This window comes from Chenopodium album, chromosome 23 (genome assembly GCF_948465745.1).
Source record: "Chenopodium album chromosome 23, dcCheAlbu1.1, whole genome shotgun sequence".
Lineage (NCBI taxonomy): Eukaryota > Viridiplantae > Streptophyta > Magnoliopsida > Caryophyllales > Amaranthaceae > Chenopodium > Chenopodium album.
In genome coordinates this window covers 4,919,208-4,943,322 of record NC_137856.1, presented here as the reverse complement: position 1 = coordinate 4,943,322, position 24,115 = coordinate 4,919,208, and the positions used below count along the sequence as shown (strand labels likewise).

General features: G+C 35.1%; 1 protein-coding gene and 1 pseudogene across 1 annotated transcript; both read right to left on the bottom strand.

The window, feature by feature from the left end:
• Window positions 1-6,793: 6,793 nt before the first annotated feature.
• On the bottom strand, window positions 6,794-8,347 carry LOC145609685 (DEAD-box ATP-dependent RNA helicase 35A pseudogene; annotated as a pseudogene).
• Window positions 8,348-14,831: 6,484 nt separating this feature from the next.
• On the bottom strand, window positions 14,832-17,654 carry LOC145608172 (large ribosomal subunit protein eL33y). The gene is made up of 4 exons (XM_081663782.1): window positions 17,497-17,654; window positions 16,628-16,856; window positions 16,494-16,542; window positions 14,832-15,067 (listed from the first exon to the last, which is right to left on the bottom strand). Exons 1-3 carry the CDS (start codon window positions 17,562-17,564, stop codon window positions 16,501-16,503), a joined length of 339 nt encoding a protein of 112 aa, XP_081519908.1. The 5' UTR covers window positions 17,565-17,654; the 3' UTR covers window positions 14,832-15,067; window positions 16,494-16,500.
• Window positions 17,655-24,115: the final 6,461 nt, after the last annotated feature.

Below are 24,115 nucleotides of genomic sequence, written 5' to 3'. Positions count from 1 at the left end.
GTACACTTTCTAATAATTGATTACTTGCATTATACCACCCTTCCCTACTTCCCTAGTAGTGTTTAAGATATTTAAGATATGTCTCCCCATGCCTAGATTCCTAACAAGTTAAGGGATTAAAATCCAATGGGGAAAAATTTATTGGAGGATCCATTACGGGGTAAAACTTTCATTTTGTAAAATTGGCATCAATATACTAGAGTAAAGGTTTATATCCCCTCTATCCTCCATAGCAACACAAGCTTAAACAAATTTACACCAGTGTTAACACTAGCTTGAAGACCTTGAACAAGCTACTCCACTACACCAACAACCTTATGCTTGTCCTCTCTTTTCTAAAACTCCCATTAAAAACACTTTTCACTAGCTAGAGCTGCCAATTCGGATATTCAAGTCGGGTTTGGGTTGGGTCAAATTAGGTCTCGAGTTAAATCAGGATCAGGTTATGCCGGGTCAATCTAGCTTCAGATCAGGTTCAGGTTCATGTCAGGTCAATTTCAGTTCTAGTTAAAACGGGTCGTACACCTTTTCAGATATAGGTCGGGTTCAATTAGAGTTAAAATCAGATCGGGTTTAATTTTAGGTTCGAGTTGTGTTGAGTCGGGTTTGGATGGGTTAACAAGATAGTACATTCGGGTTCGGGTTAGTGTTGAGGCTGGTTCTGGTTCAAGTTCAATTCTAATAAATATCGATGTGGCCAAGGTGAACTATATAATTACGTCTTCCATAATTTGATCAAGCACCATCAAGATTTAATTAAACCTATATACGAGTAATAGAGAACAAAAATTATATAAGCTGAACAAAAGATTTTATTAAATCGGATTGAGGGTTTACAGAATTATAACAGTATATAAGCTGAATAAAAGATATATAAAATTTTATTAAACCTTCCATGACTCGGGTTCATGTTTTAATTGGGTCGAGTACTAGTTCAGGTTCGGATTGTTTTCGGGTCGGATTAGTTGATGGTTACTATTAGGTCGAGGGCAAGTTCGGGTTCAAGTCATAAAGTATTGGATCAAATGGATGGGTTTTTGGTTAAGATCAGGTTCAGGTCGGGTTACAGGTCACTAGTTTCACCCCATTGTTTGAGTACAAGCTGGGTTCAAATCTTGGTCAGGTTCTCGAGTCGGGTCAATTTTTGACAACTCTAGCTATAATCCACACTTTTTGAGGAAATTTTGAAGTTTCGGGGCCCAGTGGCAAAAAGTGTTGAGACCCTAAGGGATATATCTCGGGGTCATATACTGTCGTTTGAAACCATATATGATCATTATATGTTGTCATAAAAGTACGTGGATGGCTTGAGTTTACGAAAACAATGCAAGTTGTGAACGGGTAAAATGACCGTTTAAGAGCATATTGGAAGCTTCCATTGAAAGGTCAAAAAATTACAAAATTGAAGGCTATAATCCACGCTTTTTTGAGGAAAATTTGAGGTTTCGGGGCTCAGTGGCGAAAAGCCTTGAAACCCAATGGGATACATCTCGGGGTCATGTAATGTCGTTCGAAACCATATATGATCATTATATGTTGTCATAAACGTCCGTGGTAAGCTTGAGTTTACGAAATCGGTGCAAGTTGCGGACGGGTAAAATGATCGTTTCAAGACATATTGGATGGTTCCACCGACCCAATTAGACTCCCGGAAGGTATTAGGGACCAAGGTAAACATCTCGGAAATTTTGATTTCCGTGCGATAAAAGGTCAAAAAAGTTACAAAATCAAAGGCTATAATCCACGCTTTTTGAGGTTTCGGGGCCTGGTGGCGAAAAAGGTTGAGACTCTAGGGGATATATCTCGGTGTCGTATAATGCCGTTTGAAACTATATATGATTATTATATGTTGTCATAAACGTCCGTGCTAGGCTTGAGTTTACGAAATAACTACAAGTTGTGTACGGGGAAAATGACCGTTGAAGGGCATATTGGATGATTCCACTGACCCAATTTGACTCCTAGAGGATATTAGGAACCATGGTAAACATCTCGGCATTTTTTATTCCCGGGCGAAAAAAGGTCAAAAAAATACTTCCTCCGTTTCTTTTTACTTGCAACACAGCCTTGTGGCACGTGTTTTGAGGTCGGGTTTATGTAATGTAAACGGATAAATTATTCATTATAATTTTTACAAATGATACTTAACCCTATTCTAATCTTCGTGTAAAAATTATATTGATAAAATCGCTCATTTACCCTCACTAATCATCTCCTAAAACTGCGTGCCTAAAAGGTGTGTTGCAAGTAAAAGAAAACGGAGGAAGTACAAAATTGAAGGCTATAATCCACGCTTTTTGAGGAAAATTTGAGGTTTCGGTAACTGGTGGCAAAAAGCCTTGAAACCCTAAGGGATATATCTCGGGGTCATATAATGTCGTTTGAAACCACATATGACATTATATGTTGTCATAAACGTCTATGGTAGGCTTGAGTTTAAGAAATCACTGCAAGTTGTGATCGGTTAAAATGACCGTTTAAGGGCATATTGAATGGTTCCAACGACCCAATTGGACTCCTGGAAGGTATTAGGTACAATGGTAAACATCTTGTAAATTTTTATTTCCGGGCAAAAAAAGGTCAAAAAATTACAAAATTGAAGGCGATAATCCACGCTTTTTGAGGAAATTTTGAGATTTAGGAGCCTGTGGCGAAAAGTCTTGAGATCCTAAGGGATACATCTCGGGCTCATATAATGCCGTTTGAAACCATATAAGATCATTATATGTTGTCATAAACGTTCATGGTAGGCTTGAGTTTACAAAATCGGTGCAAGTTGCGAACGGGTAAAATGATCGTTTCAGGGCATATTAAGTGGTTCCATCGACCCAATTGGACTCTTGATGGGTATTAGCGAACATTGGCAAACATCTCAGCATTTTCCGAGCGAAAAAAAGGTAAAAAAAATTCCAATATTGAAGGCTATAATCCAAGTTTTTTTAGGAAATTTTGAGGTTTTGGGGTTCGGTGGCGAAAAGTGTTAAGACCCTAGGGAATATATCTCGGTGTCATATAATGCCGTTTGAAACCATATATAATCATTATAGGTTGTCATAAACGTACGTGGTAGGCTTGAGTTTGTGAAATCAATGCAAGTTGTGAACGGGTAAAATGACCGTTTAAGAGCATATTGAACGGTTCCACTGAAACAATTTGACTCCCGGAGGATATAAGGGACCATGGTAAACATTTCGATAATTTTTATTTCCGGGCGAAAAAAGGTCAAAAAATTACAAAATTGAAGGCTATAATCCACGCTTTTTGAGGAAATTTTGAGGTTTCAGGGCTCGTTGGCGAAAATCCTTGAAACCTAATGGGATATATCTTGGGGGTCATATAATGTCATTAGAAACCATATATGATCATTATATGTTGTCATAAACGTCCGTGGTAAGCTTGAGTTTACGAAATCGGTGCAAGTTGCGAACGGGTAAAATGACCGTTTCAGGACATATTGGATGGTTTCACCAACCCAATTGGACTCCCAGAGGTTATTAGGGACCATGGTAAACATCTCGGCAATTTTTAAGTCCGAGCAAAAAAAGGTCAAAAAATTACAAAATCGAAGGCTACAATCCACGCTTTTTGAGGAAATTTTGAGGTTTCGGGGCCTGGTGGCGAAAAGTGTTGAGACTCTAGGGGTTATATCTTGGTGTCATATAATGCCGTTTGATACCATGTATGATCATTATATGTTGTCACAAACGTTCGTGGTAGCTTGAGTTTACGAAATCACTACAAGTTGTATACGGGTAAAATGATCGTAAAAAGGCATATTGGATTATTCCACCGACCCAATTTGACTCCCGGAGGATATTAGGAACCATGGTAAACATCTCAGCAATTTTTATTTTTGGGCGAAAAAATGTCAAAAAATTACAAAATTGAAGGCTGTGGTACTGCCTTAATTTTCCGGTACCACTGTGACTGAATTAAAAAATCAAGGGGTACCACAATGGTGGGATTTCTTAGGCATTTTATATTGTTTAAACGAAAAAAAAAATTACCGGTACCGCTTGCCAAACCTGGTACCACGGTGGTATTGGAAAATCCGGGCGGTACCACCACCTTGTTACTAGATATGGCAGGCGGTATCGTCCATTTTTTTTTCGAATTTTTACCTCCGGTGTTGGCGTTGAGGGTGACTGGAAGTCGCTTTCTTTGTCCGCCATGCTGTTTGACAGACTTCGTTGTGCTGTGGATTGGTGGTGGTGTGGTGGGGATTAGTGGTGGCATGGTGGGGATTGGTAGTGGTGTTGTGGGGATTGGTGGTGGTGTGTGGATGGGATGGGGATTGGTAGTTGATTGTTATTTTATTCAAAATATGACATAAGGGCCAAATTAGGTTGCATGGTAGTTTTTTTTAAAAAGAACAGGGGTAAAATAGGAATTCTCTAATTTGAAACAATTATATTTTTAAAACGTATTATACTCGTACTTAATATGTATTAAAATAAGTATAATGTAAAAGCATATAAGTACGTATACTCATGACGAAATATATTTAATAAAGTGAACTTGAATATACTTATTACTTATTTTTATTAAATATTCCATATAATTAAATTATTTAAGAAATCGAATATTTTAATTTTTGATAACTAACCGAATACATATATTAATTCAATAAAACAATTCATTTCGGAATAATTTAAATATACAAGGTTAAATTATTTCAAAAGATCAAAATATATTTCACTCTCGATATTCTATTATTAATATTAACTTAGATCTTTAATAAAATAAAACCGCTTAAATTTTAGCAATTTATTACGAGTAAATAAACTAAACTTCAATAATACTCAATGATAATTATTATTTGTTAGTAACATTTTACGAACTAAATCAAAATTTTAAATTATCAAGGTAATTTAACAAGTTTAAATACTAATCATTCAAATTAAAAAATTAATAAAAGAATTAATCGTTCTCGAAAAATGAGGGTTGTTACAAGATGAGTAAGCACCTGGTGCAAAAAGGACACAATGCTCCTCGATCTCATTGTGTGGGATGATATGTGAAATGGGCCGACATCTTACTAAATATGGATATGAACCCTGTGTAACTGTTGAGTAGGCTGATATATTCCATAAAGCAGACATATCGGCTTATAGTTGTGTGGGATGATATGTGAAATGGGCCGACATCTTGATAAATATGAACCCTGTGTAACTGTTGAGTAGGCCAATAGAAGAATAATGCAGATTACTTGCAAATCAACTGGGCCTGGGCTTAACACAACAAAGTCAGTCAATTCTCAGAAAATGCTCTAATTTTCAATCTTGGAGATGATTCATAGATTATTGCTAAAATTTGTATGCTTAAGTATGCTATGCTAATACGGAGCCATGTAAGCACACAAAATGATCATTATCAAATATATCAATAGGCCAGGGAAACCTCTTCACTAGATATTAAGATTAAGAATATTCAAGAGAGTCAAAACACGAAACCATAGTACGAGCAGCTGTGTAATATTTGTGACGTCTCAAATGAATATCTGAAACAACACAAATTAAGACATAAAACACAGGACATTTAAATTTGAACACTTAATAGGATACTCAACTGCCAAGCACATGACAGTTTACATATGGTAGTCCAGTCATTGCAAATACTTCGTATAAAATGTTTCATGTAATTTAAATAATTGTCTATTTAATACTTGTAGATTGAGATATTGAAGAAGGTGAAGGTCAAGAATTTTTTTATAAACTCACATATCTTATTTTGCATATTTCGCTACATTCTACTTTGTATTGCTTATGATCTTGACAATTTGACATGATATTACTAGTCCCTGTTAGGCTCGAGATAATATGTTGATTGAATTTAGAGGTTGTTGCTTTGGCATTTTTTGACATGGGACAGCATGAAATGTTAACAACAGTATCATAAATCAGAGAATGAGGCTAAGAAGTAAGAACTGTTATGACGGATGTGAGGGAGAAACAAAATTAAAATATATTAACAAGAACACACAGATTTACGTGGTTCACCAATTATCAAATTGGCTACCTCCACGGACAGACGAGAGAAAAACCTTTTATTGATCTTGAGAAAATTTTCCAGATTACAGATTATATATTACAAAGTGATATTGAATGGTCCCCATTCAATATCCCCGTGAATATATCCCATGATTATCCCCCATGAGTATCACCATAAGAAATACTACTCATGAAATTGATGAATAAATATGACTAATCTTAAGGAGTATTTATAGACCTCCTAACCTTGGAGCCCAAGGTAAACTTTACCAAGCTTGATGCCCAAGTATTACCAAGATTGGTGCCCAAGTAAAATACTTGGTGCCCAAGGTAGACATATTATATGTCATACAATCTTATTCAAGGCACAATTTAACAAGAACTAAAACAGGCATTCTGAATTCTGATATTCTGCTTCAAAAATTCCAGAGCGAACTCTAAATGATGTTCAGGGTGAGGCCAAGTACTACATCATGCACTCGGACTTGTGATATAATGTAATGTGAATTCTGATATGATGAAAACTAAAATCTGATACCTGACTGAAACACAATCCAAAGTCGGTTTACTGATATTTCAATTGGGAAATGCTTGAAATTCAATTGTGCCAAATAGATAAGATAGGAATGTACCCCTTGTAAATACATATATAATACAAGCATTGATCGGTAAGCCAAAATGGTCAATTCATTGGAATACGAATACATCTTTGTACTTATAATACAATCAAAAAAGATTTACAAAACTTGTAGTATTGAAGATAGTTAAGTAATACAGTACGAGGGAACTGAAAATCCGAGGATTTATATTTCTGCCCTATAACCCCCACCTCCAAAATAATAATCATGTTTAGGATTTAGGAGCTGCTTATTTTGATGCGCCAATTTTAGACAGTTTAGAGTCCTATGACCTAGGCCTCCACAATAGGCACATCCAGTAGCTGCTTCTTCTGTTTGGAAATCGAGTAGAGCCAATTCTGGAGGTACTCTCTGATTGGCTTCTAGGAGAAGTTGTTTTAGATCAAGCAGTGCAGTCTCACTTTGGGTTTTATTTATGAAAGTTGTTGCGGTTCCTGTATTTCCACATCTTCCTGTCCGACCTATACGGTGCACATAGTTCTCAATCTCAGCGGGCATGTCATAGTTAATGACATGTTGGATATCAGGAAAATCCAGCCCTTTTGAGGCCACATCAGTGGCGACTAAGACATCTTTGTTCCTGGTTTTAAAAGCCTTTATCGCGTAATCCCTCTCTTGTTGATCCTTGCCACCGTGGATTGCAACTGCATCAACTCCTTTGAGTAGGAGATAATCGTGGATATTGTCTACATCAAGTTTGTTCTCTGAAAATATGACAACTGGGGGTGGTGTCTTTTGCAAGCACTCGACGAGTTGAACTAATTTTGCATCCTGTTTCACATACTCAACTTCCTGGATGATATCAAGATTAGCAGCCCCACGCCGAGCAGCATTAACAACTATAGGCTTCACCAGTGCACTTTTAGCAAAGTTCTGGATCCTTGTCGGCATAGTGGCAGAGAACAGGACAGTCTGCCTCTGAGCTTTGAAGTGATCAAACACCACTCTAATGTCATCCTCAAATCCTAAATCGAGTAATCGATCCGCTTCATCCAAGCACAAATATCTGCAATTATCAAGATTAAATTTCTTGTTTAAAAGCATATCCTTGAGCCTACCTGGAGTGGCAACAACGATATGTACACCCTTGTTGGCAACCTCCACTTGTGATCGCGTATCCATTCCTCCTATGCAAAGGAGAGGCCTCAATTCTGGATATCCAGAATCCCTAAGCGGAATCAAAAACTTCTCCACGACCTCGTAGGTCTGCCTTGCGAGCTCCCTTGACGGGCAAACTATCAGACCAAACGGCCCTTCTTTGGGAACAATAGGCATCATCTTCTCCTCTTGTAGAGCTATCATTACCAGAGGAAGGACAAAAGTCAGTGTCTTCCCCGTACCAGTAGATGCGATACCAATCATGTCTCTACCAGACATAATAACAGGAAGGCCTTGACCTTGGATGGGCGTGGGTTTGACAATGCCCTTTTCTTCCAAGGTCCGTAAAACAGGTTCAGGGAACCTCATCTCCTTGAAATTCTTGATAGGCGGCGTTACTACATCATCACCATCTACACTAATATGCCAACGCTTCCGAATAGCCACACACCGTTTATTCGACATTCTCCTAACGGCCAAGGGAGGTTTCCACCCCGTCCAAAGCGGTTCCATGCACCTGTCATTAGCTACTTCGCGAACCGATATAGGCCGTTTTGTGCCGGAAATAAGCATGTTGACAATGTACACACAAAAACCTTTAAGAGTTTTTGAAAATATTTGAACAAGCTAAACCAAAAGCTGTATTGTTGTTGATATTGAATAACATATATATAGTACAAGCAATCTTAATCCTACGGAAACTATAACTCTATTTTTAGGAATCATAAAACTTTATATTAGGAAAGATATGATAATATCTTTACAATATATTATTATATTTTCTAGCTTATTTTAGAAAAAAGATAATTAGTTTCCTAAGCTAGATAAGTTTTGATTTTATCTCTTCCTTGGAGCTCAAGGAGAAGTCTTGTATAAATATTTATGTTGGTGGAATTATATGATCAAGAAATACAATTCTAATTCTTCTATATTCTCTCAATATTAAGCATACAGATTTTGCCAGCTAGGTGTTTAGCTGTATGAGTACTTGCTCCCCAAGGTCAGTCCTGTCCACTGATTAGAACATAAACGCATTCTTTCTTGTCATTTGCAGTAATTTCAATACTTGTATTTTTCTTTGCCAGAAATTTCAATGAGCTTATTTATTGGAGAAAATACAAGTTTATAACCGTGCTAAACAAACCAAGTTTAGCACACGACAATTTTGTAATTAAATGGGCTTGGAATCCGTGTACAAGCAATAAACAAATATTTTCCCATACTGCAGCATCTGACAAATGCCATGTGCTAATACAAACAAGCTAACGACAATTTTTGAAGAAACGTTACTGCAAACCATAGTAAAAGCTCACTGCTAACCATGGAGTTAAGCTCACAAGCTCCATCAATGGTGATTGGTAAATGCCAATAAGAGGGGGGAAATCAAACAAGCAAACGAAAACACCTTCCCTTAAGGGTTAACCATTCCCTTACTTTCTATATTTTTACTTAGGGTTTTTCGTTGGATTCGGCGGCGAAGCCGCCGAGAATGGTGTTGAGGTTGGTGTCCGCCATTAATGGAGCTCGAAGAAGATGATGAAGGTGTGTGGGACAGACAAATTAAATCGCAAATTTGTTCCAATTGAATGCCTACCTTATGAACACCAGAGAATTAAACCCAGAAGAAAATCGATCTGAGTTCAAGATCGACGAAACGGCATCACCCAAGCTTAGATCTGGCTCGATGGAAGAACAAAAAAATAATTAATGGGGGAGTGAAGAACCACCAGTCAAGTTGAAGAAGAAGAAGACACGTGTGGTAGGAGTGACAACAACTACCCAGGGTTAAGGAATAGAAGAAAACGGCAACTTAACGGCAGTTATCTCTCAAATTGGGGATGGACATTTTCACCCTTACTTTTTAAGGCGAAAAGACGAAAAATGATCTGTGCTAAACAGCCCAGGTTTAGCACGGTTATTAACCTGGGCCGGCTCTATTTATTGTGGAAAACTCATAAAAGACTGCTATACATACGTAATAGAAGTGCAAAGCCAATTATAGCAAGTAAGACAAACAAGATGAGATGAAGCTAAACCTCATAACACAAAACAAGCAGCCAGACAAGCAATAAGTTGTTGGGAGTCTAAATCATTGTCAATCCTCAAATTATATTACTCTGTATATGAGACTGCTTATAAAAGAAAAATGGCAGCAACATAGACCACTACAAAGAAAGTCTGCTATATTTGGCAATTACTACACAGCCATTACAATATTGGCACAAGCGATGAAACTCTGGTGTTGATAGCCACACAGAACAGCTTTCCTTGGATTCAACTTCGAGAATAAACACCATTTCTGTTTTCTCCTCAACAAACAGAAGTGGTTGATCACCGATCTTCAACTTATACTCAACCCCTTGAGTAATTGTAGTATGCTCGTGGTAAAGTGTAGTATGTCGGTTGAGCATGTAAACAGACATATACCACTATAAATACAAGCAATTTGCCATGCAAATGTAAGCTATCCCCATGCAATAATACTTCAAATTTTATCCCACCACTACTTTCACTCACCTAAATTCTAACATTTGGTATCAGAGCCACAAATTCCCAAAGCCTTCCTATGATATCATACACATATTAACCCAAACACAACATAATATAAATGACCAATAACAATGTAAGTTTTCTCATTCCTATTTTTGGGGGAGAAAGTTATGATTTTTGGAAGATCAAAATGAAGACAATGTTAAGATCACGTGGACTATGGAGTTATGCTGACAAAGGCTATAACGAACCTGAAATGAGAGCAGTCTAAGTGATGCTCAAAGGAAGAGACTTGAGGAGGAAAGGATGAAGGATGCAAAGGCATTATATCTCATACAAAATGCGGTGAAAGATACCATTTTTCCAAGAATTATGAGGGCTAATACAGCAAAGGAGATATGGGAGATTCTACAACAAGAGTTCTAGGGAGATAGCAAGGTAAGAAGTATCAAACTTCAATCTTTATGAAGAGATTTTGAAAATTTAAAGATGAAAGATGATGAGTTGGTTAAAGATTATTTTTCAAGAATTATTGAGATTGTTAATCAAATGAAATCATATGGAGAAGAAATTTTGGATGAAAAAATTGTGAAGAAAATTCTAGTATCATTAAATGACAAATTTGATAACATAGTTACAATTATTGAAGAAACAAAAAATTTATTCGACACAACTGTTGAACAACTTATGGGATCTCTAGAGTCCCATGAACAAAAAAAAATGTCAAAGTAATGATAAAGATATGATGGAGACCGCGCTTGCATCAAAATTTTCTCTTAAACCAGGAGAAATCAAGAAAAATGGGTCCATGAAGAAGGCCGAGGGTGAAGATGAAGAAGATTCACCAAAATACAAAGGTATGGAGAATTAATTATTTTGTAAAATTTGTAAGAGAACTGTTGAAACCCATTGTAGCCCACTTATGAGTGTCCCACATTGGAGAAAGAGGAGAGATAGTTTCACTTTATAAGATAGAGGAGTACCTTTTACAATTGCCAATTGGTTTTAGTATGGAAGCTCCAAAGCCTTGTTTGTGGCCCAAACTCTCCTCCTCCTTGTTCGGGATGCCCAGGCTCATTTCATATTGTTTCGAAATTTAACATGGTATGTGGACCAAACTCTCCTCCTCCTTGTTCGGGTTGCCTAGGCCCATTTCAGATTGTTTCGAAATTTAACATGGTATCAGAGCCCGGGTTGCGGGTCTCTTCTAAACTGGGTATTTAATAGTTACAGGATAAGGATTTACCTCGACAGGATGTCCAGCCCCTAAGAGGATTATTAATCTGACCTTATCCAATTAGCTCTGAAGTTCTAGGGACACTCATAAGTGAGGGGGAGTGTTGAAACCCATTGTATCCCACTTATGAGTGTCCCACATTGGAGAAAGAGGAGAGATGGTTTCACTTTATAAGGTAGAGGAGTACCTCTTACTATTGCCAATTGGTTTTAGTATGGAAGCTCCAAAGCCTTGTTTGTGGCTCAAACTCTCCTCCTCCTTGTTCGGGTTGCCCGGGCCCATTTCATAATGTTTCGAAATTTAACAAGAACTAACCCTGATAGTGCAAATTGCTACTTCAAAGGGAAAGCACAATGTTGGATATGCAAAAAAAATCAGCCATGTTGAAAAGAATTGCAGGTTCAAGAAAGCTGATGTAGAAATTGCCAATTTTGGCAAGGAAGATAATGAAGAAAGCTTGTTTTGAAGAAGAAAATAAGAGGTTGCTAATGACAAGTACATTAGCAGAGCTAGTTGGTGACATGAACACCAAAATTAGAAGGAAGAATAAAGGAGATATATTCGAAAGGAAGAATTTGGGAGATATCTAGTGACACGATCAGCATCAGTTTGAAAGATGGTAACACGAATACCAACAAAATTAACAAAAAAAGAAAGAAAACAAATTAAGGTTGGTAACATGAGTGCCAACACAAAGACAATAAGAAGAGACAACATTAGAAATTATCGGTGACAAGAAGAAACAGCATTAAAGGCCGTTGGTGGCAAGAGCATCAACAAAAAATTGATAGAAAATTTTGAGAAGACGGTTTGGAGTACAAGATTTTTCAGATTAAGGGGGAGTGTTAAAAATGTAATCTAGAAAAATCAAAGTAATATCTACAATTAGCTAGATATTTCTAGAATAGCCTAGTACTCTAGTTTATGTAAGTAAGTAAAGAGAAATCTAGAAAAAGCTAGTAAAAGAGGAGTAGAGTGTAGTATGTCGGTGGAGCATGTAAACCGACATACACCGCTATAAATACTAGCAATTTGCCATGCAAATGTAAGCTATCCCCATGCAATAATACTTCAAATTTTATCCCACCACTACTTCCACTCACCTAAATTCTAACAGGATCTATAGTCCAATAATAATAATCTGTATATAAAAATTTAAATTAAATTCAATGTTAAATTTCCAAAAAACATAGGATTTTCACGAAAACACACATCAAATAAATGTCGATTACGTTTACTGGATTCAAAATTAAAGAATTTTTTATTTTTACCAAAAAATATGCAAATTTAATAATTTAAAGTTAAATTAAAGAAATAAATAAAATACCTTCTTGAGAATCCATCAACTAAAGAAATTGAATAAGGGAATTGCGTTTGATGAAATGAAAGATGATGAAGTCAGAGGAGAGAAAAACAAGCTAGAAACGCAAAAAATCATGATTTGTGGTTGCAGAGCAAGAGTGAGGAGTAGCAAGAATCCATTTCTTGATGAATAAAGGGACCAATTACAGATTGAAGCAGTAGAATTGAACAATTGATTACGTTTGACGAACGAAAAGATGATGAAATTTGCAGGGAGAGATAAAACAAAAATTGCAGAGTTTTGAGTTTGTAATTGCAGAAGGCAGAGAACAAGAAATAGGAGTAGCCGAGTTAAAATTTTAGACTGTTTATTTTTAAAATTGAATTTTTATAGGACGCGAGTTAATTTCCAAATACAACTCCGTACTTCACTTTTTTAAATGCGGATACATGAAACCCCTTGTAAGTTCATATATCTTCTAAGTTCTAACCACTATTTTCCTTTTTTTTTTTTACCTCTAAAAAAAATTATATAGGTGGTTTTAATTAATTTGTACAATTGTAGTTGGCTTAAATCTTTTTTTAAAACAAAATTTACTCATTTTAGGTAGTTTTTTGCACTTTTACCATGTCTTTGTGTTGTGGTAGTCTTTTCTTACCTTCATCATAAGTGGTAGTATAGTCGTATAGACAAGTAGTAAGTCTTACAGATTAAACTAAATTTAAAAATAAAGTAGACTACAAAAAAAATTTGCAATAACTCTAAATATAAATGCGGTACTCCATATTTATTTTAATTTTTCGGTTGGACATAAACTAACAATTTATTGGATACTCTGTATATTTTATCAGTTTAGTCTAAATTGCAGTCATATAGATTGACATCTTAGGTTTTTTGTAATTGAACTTAGGGGTTCTAATAATTAAAAGTTATTTGTGAAGAGTGGCAATAACAATGACTTTTTTTTGGTACTTTTGAATTAATAGATAGGTTTAATTGAAATTTAAGGGGTTTGAAAAGAAATTTCATATCATTTGCACTATTTACTTAATAACAGATACTTTATATTTGAATTTCTCTTAAAGTTGGGCATTGTTGAAGTCACAAAATTTTGGTGAATTTATTGGCGAAAAAGGTAGCCTTAGAACTTGTTCTTTTCATCTTATTACCAGAATTTGTTAAATCAAATTAGATCAGACCAGCTCGTTTTATTTACGTTTGCTTATTAATAAATAACTTTAATTACTTTAATTTTGTATTAAAATAAAAATTTCAAAAATAAGATATATAGAAAGTAGACATTAATATGAATCTAACAAGATCCAATTTAATGATATTTTCATATACAATGTATGTCTTTCAAGAACCGTTATTTGATCATCATATGAACTACACAGCCGTCCAATTGGCAAGGAGATAGAGGATATGTTGCCATTGAAACTTCTTTAAGGTAATAAGAAAATTGATAATGAATATACATAATCTTGTAGGACTTTTACAACAAAAACAACCAACGTATATGGATCTCATTAGTTGTAAGGGTTTGGCGAAGCTTAAAGTAATTAGTTCGAGTTCAGGTCAAAAAGTATTGGATCAAATCGATTGTTGGTTAACATATGGTCAGTTTCAGGTTGGGTTACAGGTCACTAGTTTCACGCCATTGTCCGGGTACAGGATAGGTTCAGATCATTGCTAGTCCAGGTCGATTTATCAAGTCGGGTCAGTTTTTGACAGCTCTACATTTCACCATAAATAATTCACAGCTCTACTTCTCAAGGTACCTATAATTTAATTCCTTGGTGCTCAAATTTCAGCATTAACCTTGCCGATCTAAAAGTATTAGTCAATTTCGATCTACATTGTTATTCCCTCTTCAATACTAAACCAGGCAGGGCCTAAAGGTTAATCTTGAAGACCTGCTGAGCCATTGCATCGCGATTTAGCCCACTTGTAAGTCAATTAAACAGCTAAGCATCTTAGCTTGTGATTTAGATGGTAAGTAATTAGACAACTACCTACAACAACGCAAATCAGAGGGTGATACCAACACAAAGTTCCCTCCATCAGATCAGGCATTTGAGAACAAACAGAAAACATCATTAACTTGGGGCAATAACTCTTTCGCCACTACACAAAACCAGCAGTATGTTCCAGAACCAAATGAATCATCCTAACACAAAAATTTTGACTTGAACAAAAAACTATCTTACTACAAACTAGATAAAATAGAAAATGGCTCGGCATGAAACTCCAGTGAACAGCTCTAGTCCAATAATTCCTCACTTTACCATCATCTTGCATATCCAACTTTCTGCAAGAGGTCATTTGGCAATCAGTTAGTCCTTGAATTTCGTTTAAAAATCATTAGCTCAAACAAACCCAGCAAGTCCAGATGATACAATCACACAAAAAAATCATGCTATTGTCTGATTTGCATATCTTCATACAAATATAAGAGATTGTAAGCATGAAGAATAGTATGAAATTTTGAGAAATTTGAAGTAACCCAACAACTCAGAAATAAGGATTAAGACATAGCAAAAAGGAAAATTTTACATCTAAAATAAAAGGACTGATTATAAAACAATCCATTCAAGGTCCGACCGAAGAATCGAATCCAAAACAGAGGTAAATGACTACTTGTTATGCTGTAAAAATAATGACTCTTTTGACAATGATAAGCTAAACAACACTATACAAGCATTCATCCTCCAATTCAAACAATCACAAAGAGTACCATATAACAACATAGAATGCAATAGATAATGCCATGTATTATATTAGGGTAGAGAGAATATAACTTGTAAAACAGTCACTCTTTTGGACTCAGGGAACATGTTCCCAAAACATAACCATCTAATCATGAAATGGCAACATAAATTCACTTCTGTACAACCATTCCATAATATCCAATAAACTACTTCCCTTTTGTTAGGGTGAAAAATCTCATTTTCACGATACGACAAAGAGCAAATCCAGCATAGTATAACACCTTAGAAAACAGTCACATAGACATTGCACTCCATAATGCTACAACACATTGGCACAAGAGATTGAACTAGCTAATTAACTAATAGTCACGGCATGGCAATATATAACACATATACCCAAGTATCCAAAAACTGCTAAACCTTTACTAGAATTCGTCATTCAAATCTTTACATTCCTTTGTCTCTCCAAATTCCAACCAAGCACCAAATGATTCATAATTACTTTTGATTAAATCAAGCAAGCACTGACAGATACATTACTAATTAACAATAAAAGCTAGTTCTAATGACTTGATGAGCACTGTCCCAAACAGCCTCTCACGATATGCTTAATTTCAGAAGTATACTCATAACTTAAGAGATGCAGAGTTTCAAGTTTCGATTATTTATCTTACACCCAACAAAATATATCTACTGAGTCTGAAGAATTTTAACATGGAACTTATATAACACAAAGCATGATAACAAGTCACTTCATCCTTCTGAGGCATCAGCTTCACAGTTACAAATTAAAACAACATTAAGCATCACATCACATTAAGCACAACATTTACTTCTACTCCCCTTCCCACATCACATTAAGCACAACAATCCAAACATCAGTAAAAATGATACTGTAAATTTTCTTTCATAACATCCATACAGTTACACATTTTATATCGCCCAACATAAATTTATAAAAATTCATACCAATCTACCAAACTGATCAATGGTATCAAATAAAAAAAAAATAACATCACAAATTACCTTCTTCTTAGATGTTGCTGGGATACATCATAACTCTAACCTTGTCTCCCTACAATATTATTCAAAAAAATCAATAATTTCACCCAAAATATGAAAAGTTGGATTAAAAAAAAGAGAGAGAGAAAGAAATATACCATAGACTTAGGGGGAAGGTTGGAAGTGAACTTAGCGCGAACAACACCACTGTTACCATGAGGCCTGCAAACCTTACCCCAAATGCAACGGTAGTGGGATCCATTCTTCTTAGTTTCAGCCTTGTAAATGTAAGCAATCCTCTTTCCCAAATACCATGCTACTTCTTCTTGTGTGTTCACTCCTTCGATCTGTACTAAGGATGTGTTTGGGTACTGGTTCGATTTCGACCTATTTTACATTCAAATTACCCAATTACAACTTAAGCAAACCAAACAATACCCAAAAATTATAGCTTGTTAGGCCAAAACATAAGGAAAGTGCCGCCCCATTTCCCCATTAGAAAATGAACAGTTTTCCTCATTAAACCAAATGAAACTCTTTGAATTCTCTCCCATTTTTCATGTTTTAATTTCCAAACAAAATAGTCTGTAATCAATAATCTCAATTAACATTCTCCTAAATCTCTTTAGTCAATTATATCTTGAATTGTCACCTCTATTAATCCCTTTTATTCAATTTCTCAAACAACCCACCTAAAGTTAAAGTTTTTCAATGGCCAAATTTCCATATATTTATACCAGTATCAAAATCTCTCAATCACAAACTCTCACATTCTACAATCTCATTTCAATTAATTACAAAAAGGCGAAAAAAAAACAGTGCAGTTCAATTAAATTTCCAGGTTTTATTTATCTATTTTAACTTCAATATAATTGCTGACTTGATTTTCCGAATAAAGATCAAATCTTTTCATAAATTTCAGCTGAAATAACAACGATGCAACAATTTATCTAAACTTAAATATAATGTAGATTAAAAAAATAAGATCAGGATTGATTGAAGAGACAGAAAATAAAAGGGGGTATACCTCTTGTAACCAAGGATTGAACCTCTGACATAGAGCCTAACACGCTCACCTTGACGTCCCTTCACCATTTTTGCGCAGCTTTCTCAGAGTGTGTGAAGAGGAGATTTTAGTTGCAGGAAAATGAGGAAGGCGATAGAGAAAAACCCTAGAAAACCTGTTTTTATAATCCTATTTATAATACGGGTTATGGGTTTGGTTTGTTTGAATTTGGTTTTAACCCATATTTTAACTGGATTTGGGTAACAACTAAGAAGTAGTACCCTTTACTTTTTTTTTTTTTTTTTTTTTTTTTCTCACAAGAGTAAAGGGTACTACGTGGTTTTAAAAAAAAAAAAAACCTTTTTATCGGACTTGTTATTGAAGAGACTCAAGTTTATAATTTTGATAAATCTAATAAATGTTTATCAAGTGACATTTTGGTAAAGAAAAGTCTTGATTTTGTGCTACACCATTAAAAAAAAAAAAAATATTTATCTTTCGTTTTAGGCATCTTGTTGTCATTTACTGATAATTTTCTCTATACCCTGGCACAACAAGTCTTAATTAAGAACCTCCTGCCCTATGCATGTGTGTCTTACTTATGCATGTGTTTGTGGTGCAGGTTAGTGTCATTATGTGTTGTTTCATTAGCTTGTTGTGCATATAAGGAAGACTGACTAGATCGAGCCTCAGGGACTCGGGCATCGCATGGGCGATCTGTGCTCGTCCAATGACATGGCGCTCACGTTTGCATTGTAAATTGATTTTGTTGGTTAAAATTTTCAATGATATGAAAAAGTTTACTTTTTGCAATGGTAAGAGCTTTAATGATTCATAGCTTCGGGGATTTTAACTCCGACACGGGTGCACTCATTGTCGAATTGTGTTATTAAGTGGATCCTCCTTATGGGGACCCCTTTTTATATTGGTCAATCATTGGCCACCTCACTAACAATTGTCGATTTTGGAGTCTATTCTTATTGTAGTTGTTGTAAGACTGTTATATTGAAATAATAAATCTATTTACAAATACTTGGGAAGATAATTAAATTGAGGTTGACAATGTAAATACTTGTAATCCCCCGTATTTATAAATACATTATAAATGAATTTTTATTTTATTTATAATACTTATATGTGTTTTTCCGGGATTTAAGTTTTAAAGTTCCAAATTATTCTTGGGTTGATTATTGATTTTGTTCTAAAATGATTTTTAATTGTCCATTCTACAATTTATGCCATGCATATTAAACAAAGCTAGCCCATTTCATTTATCTAATTGGCCCATTATTTTTTTTTTATGAGGCCCAATACTCCTATTTACCCTACAAATCTCTCTCCTATAAATACCCCCATACATCCCAAAATTTCCCCCACACAAAAAGGTTAGTGTTTTCTTTTCCCTAATTATTTATTATTATTATTATTTTTTTTTCCTTTCCTTTCTTTTTTTTTTTTTTTTCTTTTTCCTTTTTCTTTCTTTTCTTTTTCTTTTTTTTCCTTTTCCTTTCTTTCTTACGTGAGTTTTCATGCACTCACCTGGCTTCCCCACCTACTGCCACCTACTGCACACCACCGCCGGCGCACCACCAGCAGCGCGGCCCACGTGGCTGCTTGCTCTCTCTTCCCTTTGTTTTCTTTTTTTTTTTTCTTTTTTTTGTTCAATGTTTGTTAAATTAGTTTTGGGTTTTGATTTCTTAGTGTAAAGATTATATTTTTAGTATTAAAATCATGTTTTTGATAGCTTAAACTTATAAATTTCAGATTTTGTTTATGTTATAATTTTCAGATTTTATAATTTATAAACCTAGGGTTTTAATTTAATCAAATTGGGATTTTAGGGTTCTAATGAGCAATTAATTTGGGGCTTTTGTTCATATTGGATTTCTAATGCATAATTAAGCATAAAAACATGTTTTTGATAAAGTTTTAAGGACTTTTAATCTAATTTATATTGCTGGAATTTTGGTTAAGTATTAATTTATTATTGTTGGGTGTTTTCTAGGAAGTGATTTTTCTCTAGGAGACTTTTAAGTAATTAAAAGTGGCGCAAAGAATTGTTTATACGAGGTACGTACATGTCTACTTCGTTGTAAGTAGTATCATGTTTATGTACCAAAAGGAAAGAACTTAGTTTCATGATTAGAGAACATTTGGATGGAAATTGTTTGGTTATATATTTAATTAATTCATGTATTTATGTTATGAGGCATGTTTTGGTGAATTAATTATTCTTGTATGGAATTATGGATGCAAGTATGTTGAATTATATTGGATTAATTGTTTGTATAGAATATTGATACAAACATATTTTATTGGATTGGTTTGTTAACCACATTTGGATTATTAAAGGATTGGAATTGAATGGTTTAAGTGGAATGAATTTATTAATTATTCCACAATGTCATTATTTATTTATTTATTACTCAATCATGACTTGTTAGTATGTTGAGTAAAGGTGGTTTATTAAGCCGAAATAGCTAGGTCGGTTGACTATGTTCAACAATTTTGGATAATTTGGAAGTTTAATTGGAATTAAAGGTCAATTTGTGATGTGATCACCATTGTCCTAAATAAGATTAAAAATGAATTGATGTATGATTGTTATGTATGGTCTTCTTGAATGAGTCGGCTATTAATTAAAATTGTAATCACGTAAAGTGAAACATGGATGAGCAATAAAACTCTGGAAAGCGTGCACTTCTAGAGTATTGACAATTATGGGTTGGGGTACACGGTGGTAGCCCGTGGCTTTTCGAGGCTTGTTTGATCAACATGTCCTCTTCTCTTTTGGTATTTACATTTTATTTTATAATGAAAGTTAGATGGGATCCTAGACTAACTTTGTGAGAATGGAGTCGCGCCCATTCTAGCATCGCGCTAAACTTTTATTTCAAATGGTCATTTGGGACCAAAATGATTTGGTGGATTGGACAACCTGGTCTATTGCTTACTCCAAATTAAATTAATTAAATTAAATATAAAGAGTCAATCGTTTAGAATTAGTTAGTAAGTAAGTTGAGTCAGTTGAATTGTTTAAGTGTGGAGTCTTGATTAAATAAATTTGTGTTATATGTTTATTTACTTTAATTAGTTGAGCATGCTAGGTTTTGTGCGTTGAAGCTTGTATGTACTCAGCTTTGCTGATTGCGTGCTTTTGTGTGTGTGTGTCCTTCTTTTGGTCATGGCCTTCGCCTTTCAATGACCCTGTGATGATCCAATTATTACACTCGTATTATTGGGGAGCAGTATTGCACAGGTTAACTTGATGATGTGAAGTTCGGGGATTTGACATACGCATTGTCAAGGGATTTGTGTGATTGAGAGTATTCGTTCTTTGTGTTGAACTTATTTATGCTTTGCTATTTCGTTTATGTTTTGGACTTTGATTATTGGTTTGGTTTTAAATAAGGGCCTTACATGGTTCCAATTTGTAAGCTTTAACTTATTAATTTCCTAAACTATGTTATTTAAAAGACTTGTGTTTGATTTTCCGCTGCGATACTTTGATAAAGCCTTAACGTTTTAACACGTGGCGGTAACATGTCAATGGTTCTCCACTATTTTATAAAAGGTAAGTGGTTTGAAAAAGGGAGAATTATTGGGGTGTTACAATACTTCCTTTGTATTATTAAACACAACATATCTCTCTGGCATACACGCACATTAAAGGAATGAAGAAATTTTACAAAGTGAATGGATTACAAGGAATAACAAAATTTTTGGGGTACAAATAGTAGAGATCAGTTGTCGATGTCGACTACTATAGCAGAAGGGTTAAGGTAGCAGAGTCTATTTCAGAGGATACAAGGGACAAGTAATGATGTATGCATCTTTCAGAGCATGATTGGATCATCCAATAGGGTTCATGTGAGCTATTTTACAGAATGATGGCATGCATGGTCTTTTACAACAATAATATTGGTAGATGGCTCATGAAATAAACATACATAAGGATCGATGCGATGGTGACCAGAACTAAGGAGTTTGGTATTCAAGGAATGAATGTTGGGGGGAGTAGCTCACAGTTTGTCTTAATCGACCGTACACGTGTAAAGCTGAATGCTTGTATTGAAGGTTTTTGGCGGGGAGCAAAGCATTTAGGCTATCAAAACCCTTACATGGTGGATGATATGTGTCGAGCTAGCTAGTAAGACCTTTACATGGTTTAGCATCCATAAGGTTAAAGGAAACAAGTTCACATAATGCATATATATCCTTGCTACCACGATTAAGTATAGTTTATCTTCTTTTAATATTGCATTTTAGTTTGTTAGCTTAAGCTCGTGTAAAAAAAATAATAAAAAAAAAATTCGATTAAATCTTAATTATTGTAAGATATGTAAAAAAAAAATTAAATAAAAGTAAGATGAAATATTACGAGTTCACAACCATGTGTAAGAGCTTCAAGAACTCACTCAAATACGACATCATATTATTATGCCTAGGATCTTGCTAATATTATCATGCTTTAATGAGGATATTATTAAGATGATTGTTGTATCAATAATTATACATTGCTTGATTATTCATGATTTATTGTTATTGCATGATCACGTCTTTTATGCAGGTTTAAAGGGAATTCGTACTTGAAATCACGCCTAATAAGATAATTAATTATTTAATTTGATTTAGGCTAATATGATTTTATTTCAAGTAATCGCCAATAATAGATTTAATTATATGTGCATTAATAATCAACTAACGTAGATTAAATATGCTTAGGTTTAATTTATTGGATGTATGTTGATCGGAAAGCGCACATGAATTTCCTAAGAAAGTAAGAATAAAGTAGAGGCCATTTAGGGCGAGTTCAATCTCTTTTAGGTTGGATTCATACCATCTTCTCCAACATTTTGTCATAGTTCGGACCACTATGGAGTTAGCGATCTTCGTGATTGTGGATGGGATGTAACCTTTACACCCGTGAACAGTTTACAAGTTCTTAAAACTTGTTGGCGACTCTTTTTGTAATACCCCATATTTTTAATGTATTTAATAAATTATTTATTTAATTATAATAAATACTTTGGGTCAAAATCTTTTTTTTTTTTTTTTTTGGAAGCACAAAATATTTTAATTATTGGATTACAAGTAAAACAAGTTTTAAAATAGTGGTCAATAAATATTCAATCCAAATATAGCCCATTTTCATAATAAACCAATTCATCCTACTTTAGTATTTGGGTTAACAATCTTATCATGCACGTCCAAGACTTTATAAAGCCCAAACCTATTCTAATTACCCTACACTATATATATCTACTAAATCCCCAAAATATCCCACATAAAAGTCAAAAGGGGTCATGATTTATTTTCTCTTTCTTCTTTTTCTCCTTTCCTTGTTTCTTTTCCTTTCTTTTTCCCTTTCCCTTCCTCTTTCTTTCCTTTTTCCTTTCCTCCATCCTGTGAAAGTCGAAGATGACGTGGCCCGAAGACTTGTGACGATGTGGGATGACAAGGTTTATTGATGCTTCAAGGGTTGCTTGACCAGACCTGCGGGCGCAGGCTGGCAATAACAACAGCGAACATCGAGTGGAAGCAGGACAGACCCGCAAAATATCCCGCGGGTGGCTGATAGGGATGAGCAAAAAAAATGGGTACCCGGTCCCGGACCCGGAACCGGTTTGGACCCGGCGGATCTAGACCTAAAACTGGTCCCACCGGTTCCGGTTTCGGGTCCGAAAATTAGGAACCGGTTGTAACCGGTGCCGGTTCCAATTCTAAAAAAATTGGACTCAATACCCGATGGGTATCCGGAACCAGTTCTTCAAGTCATATGAAATTTTGGAATTCAATAAACAAATGAAACATTGGGCCTTTTTTGTTATTACCAGCCCACTTACTCACAACCCATTCATCTTATAAGGAGTACTACTTGGCCCTCTCGGTCCGAAAATAAGGCGGGTTTGGGCAAGCATTAAAATGCATTTTTAGTTAAAAAGGCCGAACCCGCTCGAAAAAGCCCGTTTTGCCCTGACAAGCCCGCTACTTTTTTGCGGGTTTGGGCACGAGAAGTTGTGTAAAGGCCCGACCCGATTTTTGATCACCTCTAGTACATATTATTAAAACCCTAAAACTACTCTTCACCGGCCACCAAATGCACCATCTTCACAAATTTCACCAGCCACTATCATCTAGTAGTTCATCAACCACCCTTTTTCAAATTCTTAGATTTATATAAAATTCTTAATGGGGGCATCCCAGTTTCTCTTCTTGAGAAACAACTAGCATTTCTCTAATGGCAATTTCGAAATTTTTGTGCTTTGGGAATTGTAAACTACTACTATTTTTTGCTGACTGTAAAAACCACTCTACTTGCTTATCCTTGATTTTATACACGTCTAGGGGTCTAGCTACTATTTCGTCACCTTCTAGTGGCTCCATCACCTAATTTAAAGAAAACCCTATGAAAAAAATGAATAATAAAGAGAATTGTCACCCCAATATGATAGGTGATTGTTGTGGGAATTATGATATATTCCATTAAAATAAATAGCTTCATTCAAAAAACTTCAACAATAGAGAAAGATCGAACAAGGACTCGGCTTCTTCTCAACCATTACAACCACCAGATTAAAAAAACAAAAAGAAGTTAATCTAAGGAGAGGTAAATATAGAAACGTGATGAACGATGTCA

Bases quoted from the DNA above. Each gene is read 5' to 3' on its own strand.
- LOC145608172 (XM_081663782.1), bottom strand. From the start codon at position 17,564: ATGGTGAAGGGACGTCAAGGTGAGCGTGTTAGGCTCTATGTCAGAGGT. The intron at 16,857-17,496 runs GTATACCCCCTT...AATGTAAAATAG, and splicing joins TCAATCCTTGGTTACAAGAG to GTCGAAATCGAACCAGTACC. The intron at 16,543-16,627 runs GTATATTTCTTT...ATAATATTGTAG, and splicing joins ACCTTCCCCCTAAGTCTATG to GGAGACAAGGTTAGAGTTAT.